At 36.9% G+C, this 5,303-nt stretch overlaps 1 protein-coding gene across 1 annotated transcript in view; it reads left to right on the top strand.

Moving 5' to 3' along the window:
- The window catches only part of Atp6v1a (ATPase H+ transporting V1 subunit A), a 52,120-nt gene that overhangs the window by 24,859 nt on the left and 21,958 nt on the right, over nucleotides 1–5,303 (top strand). Inside the window, exons 3-5 of the mRNA XM_031363953.1 lie at nucleotides 496–624; nucleotides 3,890–4,104; nucleotides 4,371–4,508. Coding sequence (XP_031219813.1) covers nucleotides 496–624; nucleotides 3,890–4,104; nucleotides 4,371–4,508 — 482 coding nt within the window. The remainder of the gene's footprint in view (nucleotides 1–495; nucleotides 625–3,889; nucleotides 4,105–4,370; nucleotides 4,509–5,303) is intronic.

Raw genomic sequence — 5,303 nt, 5'->3', positions numbered from 1 at the left:
CTTTAGAATCACTGGCTTAAAGTATTAAAAAGTAAAAATTTTCTTTATTGTTATCTTTCAAGGGATAACAGCACAATAAATTGATAATTACTGTATGATGTTCTAAAGCTCTCAATTCCAATATAAGATGTTTGCTTGTTTATTGTTTATGGTTCCAAAACCCTTCATTGCATGTATGAAAGTAGCTTAGGTTGTTCAGGATGAACTTCAGTATTACAAGATGAGAATTTTTCTATAGGACTTCATGTGTTAAAATGGGTTGCTTTTATGTTGCACATTAATCAGTAACTATAGCCTAACAAGGTTATTTTGTTTCCTTCTTTGTATCATTTACTAAGAATAGATCTATATATGAAACTATAAAGGTTGTTCCATGGTAGGAGTTTGTTTCTTCCTTAGGAATAAATGAGCAGGCATGATAATGGGTGTATTAGATGTTGAAATTAGCTGTAATTATTCATAGAACTTTGGATCAACAGTCTCTTGTTCTTTCAGTGGTTACAGCCTGTGACATGGCGGGTGCTGCTATGTACGAGCTGGTGAGAGTGGGGCACAGTGAGCTGGTTGGAGAGATCATTCGATTGGAAGGTGACATGGCCACCATTCAGGTGTATGAAGAAACTTGTATCCTTCTCTGGTCAACTTCCTGCCACCTTCTGCGTGTCAGGGTTTAGGAATTTAACACAAAGTAGGTACATGATACAACATGTCATAAAGGAACATACTAAAGGGAGAACTATTGGAAATTAGTGCTCTTAGTCAAGAAATTAGACATTCTGAATTTTCATTGCTCTTAACATTTGGTGTCACAGACTTCAGGGAATCCAGTTGGAAATTTGTTTAGAAGGTTTCATATTACAGAAGAAAGCATAAATGGAATAATGATATTGGCTTATGTGCTCATGATTTTTGTTTAAAATAATAAATAAATATAGATCCCTCACCATTCTCAATCTTTAATGAATAATATACCTTTAGCACTAAGAAATCTTTGATATTGCTACAATATTGATTTTTAAACATAATATCTATTTCCAATTTTCCATGAAAAACTGAGGAGGGGCTTACAAGATAGCTCAGCATGTAGAGGTGTTTGGCACCAAGCCCAGGAGGGTGAGTCCGATCGATCCCTGGAAGTCATGCAAAGGGGGAAGGAGAAAACTGATGGGGCACATTGTACTCTCCTCCCCATGTCTGTACTCAGGTACACACAGTAAACAAATACTAAATGTTTATTATCAATAAAAATAAAAGTGTAAAGAAATGCAAGCCTTACAAAGAATCGGTCTTTTCGAAATGCATATGTCTTTACACAACTCTTGAGGTCAGCATTAATTCTTGAGATTTTAAGCATATTTTGTTTTATTGCTTCTCTAACAAGGTAACAGTTCCCCTGTATGAGTAGTAAGTACTAATGTAAAAGTCATCAAAAAAGCAAATTAGAAGCTTCTGTGTTCATGTATATGCAGCTTCACATGTATGTGAAGGCCAGAAGACAGCCTCATGTGCCATTCATCATAATGTTTGAGACAAGAGCTCTCATATTGCATGGAGCGTGGCAAATAGGCTAGACTTGCTGGCTGTCCAGCCCCAAGAATCTGATTCAGGCTACCCAGGGCTGGAGTTGGAAGAATGTGCTTTTTAACCTGGTTCCCAGAGATTAAGTTCATGTCCTTATGTTTGCCAGGCAAGCACTTTAACAGCTGAGCTGTCACCCCAGCCCCAAATTAGAAGCCCCTAGGCCTGAAATCATGGCTAAGAGCAAGTTTGGGGGGGGTGTGCGTTTATTGATATACCTTTATCTGCCATCTAGTCACTTGATGACTAGGTGGAAATTAAACACAGAACCTCATACATGCCAAGCATACATTCTAATACTGAACTGTACCTCACCTCACAGTTACTCTCTTTTTTGCATTGTTTGTAGACTTAAAGTTAATGAAAATGTATGCGGTGATAAGACTCCTACATTTTATGGCCTCTGTCTGGCTGACCTCAAGACATAAATGACCACTTTGCTTAGTTATAATTATTGTGTCTTCTTCTGTACTTCTAGGTTTGCCTTAGCATATAAAATAATGGGTTTCATTAAGGCATTTTTATACACATGTATTGCATTTGTTCTAATTTAAATCACATATCTTAGCAAATACAAGTAAGTATTTGTCCTTTTTTCCCATAAGCTAGCATATTATATAAACTATTCTGTACCTGTTGACCATTTTAAGATATTTGGATTGCAGAAGGTAAAGATATGATATGATAAATATAGTAAAATGTTAATGATGCAATATAGAGATACAGAAGTAGTTTTGGAGAAATTCTTTGAACTTGGTTATAGATTTAAAAAATCCCTGTTAGATACTGATAATGAAAATATAGGTGTTTGGCAGATTTTTCTACTAGAATTCATAGATGTTCTTACTTCTTGTTTATAGCTATGGATAATTCCAGCATACTATATTATCATAACTTAGTAATCAATTAATAATATAAATTTGGGGGCTGGAGAGATGGCTCAGCGGTTAAGAGCACAGTCTGCTTTTCCAGAGGTCCTGAGTTCAATTCCCAGCACCCACATGGTGGCTCACAACCATCTGTAATGAAATCTGATGCCCTCTTCTGGTGTGTTTGAAGATAGCAACAGTGTACTCACATACATAAAATAAATAAATCTTTAAAAAAATAATTAAATTTTGATGATTTATAGTCTTTCTTTTAAATAGTGCTATAGTGTAACCATTTTTACTTTTGAAAGATATTACTAAATTAATCTCAGTGACTGTTTATTAATTATACTGCCAACAAATATAAAACAAGGTATTTCACTGTGTACTCACCTTTCTAAAGAATTTCTCAACTTTTGAAATTTTTTGTCTAGATACCATTATTCTGTATAGAAGACTGCTATTCAGTAATATGGTCAAATTATGTGTTAAGGAGAGGCTTTTGCTTCTGTTCTTAAACCTGTGACTCCCAAACTGTGCAGAGGCAATTGGGCAGCTGCAGCAGACTCGGGTGGTTACCACATCATTTCACACCAGAACATTAGACGCTTAATCAGATATGACTAGCTACTGAAAGTAGTTTGTTCATTACATTCTTTTTTTTTTATTAGATATTTTCCTTGTTTACATTTCGAATGATATCCCCTTTCCCGATTTGTTCTCACCCCCTGTTCCCTCCCTACTCCCCCTGCTCACCAACCCATTCTCTCCCACTTCCTGGCCCTAGCATTCCCCTACACTGGGGCATAGAACCTTCACAGGACCAAGGTCCTCTCCTCCCATTAATGACCGACTTGGCCATCCTCTGCTGCATATGCAGCTGGAGCCATGAGTCCCACCATGTGTGCTCTTTGGTTGGTGGTTTAGTCCCTGGGAGCTCTGAGGGTACTGGTTAGTTCATATTGTTGTTTGTTCATTACATTTTTGTCAGTGGCATCATGAATGTTTATGAAACTGAGCTGAAATCCAAGGAGGCAGAAATAAGTAGATAGTAGGTTTCCAATCTTACTCAGAGTTACATGGTGTCCAAAAACCGTACGTACCCTTCTGTTCTGTTCTGTTCTGTTCTTTAGAACTGTGCTTGTTTAGGATTGAAACCGATTCTTGCTTTTTTTAGTTTACACACCATGCTTTCACTGATACTCAGTTGTTAGGATATACATATTGATTAAACTCTCTGGATATGATTATTTAATAACTAGAACTGTTAGGTATATATTTTATCCTTAGAGGCTGCAAAATATTGCTGAAATAGCAAAGGTCTGGGAAACCTTAGGAACTTACTATATTTTCTTAAATGTCATTTCCCTTTTAAATGGATATTTCCTATTAATAGTATCTTCAAATGTTTATTTTAAGTTTTCCTTAACTGCTATTCCTAGCTGGTGTCTCTGTTGGAGACCCCGTACTCCGCACTGGTAAACCTCTCTCAGTAGAGCTGGGTCCTGGCATTATGGGAGCCATTTTTGATGGTATTCAGAGACCTCTCTCGGATATCAGCAGTCAGACCCAAAGTATCTACATCCCCCGAGGAGTAAATGTGTCTGCTCTTAGCAGAGATATCAAATGGGAGTTTACACCCAGCAAAAACTTACGGGTATGTCTGTGAAACCAGAAATTCCGAAAGTTGGTGAAAGGATATGAAATGAAATGTGTGTTTAGTGAACTATTTTATAGTCTTAGTCCAAATAAACATAAACCATGGAGATACTGTCTAATATTTAGTGCCCTTACTGGACTGTAGAAGTAATGCCTTGTCTGTGAGTTAGGCAAGTGACTTACCTTACTGAAGTAAGGGCATGTCTACTGGGGGTTTGTGTGCTTTGTTTTTGAGCATTAAATGGGGGTGCATTTGTTCCTCAGGTTGGTAGTCATATCACTGGTGGAGATATTTATGGGGTTGTCAATGAGAACTCGCTCATCAAACACAAAATCATGTTACCTCCACGTAACAGAGGAAGCGTGACCTACATCGCACCGCCTGGGAATTATGATGCGTCTGTAAGTACCACTTGGGCTTTGTTCAACACAGCAGGCTGCTCATACATGGCAGTTAACCACTTTAGGGCCCTAAAACTGCTAAAGCATTTCTAATATGTAAGTTCTGAGTGACTCCTGTTTTATTTATTTATTTATTTACTTATTTATTTTACTTATTTTTGTGATACAAATCCAGAGGCTCGCATATGCTAGGTAATCACTCTACCACTGAGCTATGTCATTTTTTAAAAAACACTTATTTATTTATTATACATTCATACATTATAGCTATCTTCAGACACACCAGAAGAGGGCATCAGATTCCATTGCAGATGGTTGTGAGCCACCATGTGGTTGCTAGGAATTGAACTCAGGACCTTTGGAAGAGCAGTCAGTGCTCTTAACCTTCTGTGCCATCTCTCCAGCCTGAGCTATATCATTTTTAAGGGTAATTTTGTTTTGGACTTGAGAATACAAGAACAAGAATATTACCTTTTTAATAAGAAATATGATATTTTTCTATCTTTTTAACTGATGAGTTTGCCCAAATCTCATATTCATTAGGCTTAGAATAAACATGATTTTAACTGTCAATCAGGATTCACATAATTAATTATATAGTGGATTGTGTGAATTCTTACTTAAGTGTATCATTTGTAACTTAGGTTATTAATTTTATTTATAGTCACAGAGTGTCAGACAATAGAGTCATAGCAGTCTTTAAATTGGCGTATAATTTTATTAAGAAGACCATGATAAGCTGGGCGATGCTGGCGCATGCCTTTAATCCCAGCACTTGGGAGCCAGAGGCAGGCG

Source organism: Mastomys coucha, unplaced genomic scaffold (assembly GCF_008632895.1).
Source record: "Mastomys coucha isolate ucsf_1 unplaced genomic scaffold, UCSF_Mcou_1 pScaffold12, whole genome shotgun sequence".
Lineage (NCBI taxonomy): Eukaryota > Metazoa > Chordata > Mammalia > Rodentia > Muridae > Mastomys > Mastomys coucha.
Note: the sequence above shows the minus strand (reverse complement) of the source record. Positions and strands in the feature narration are given on the sequence as shown.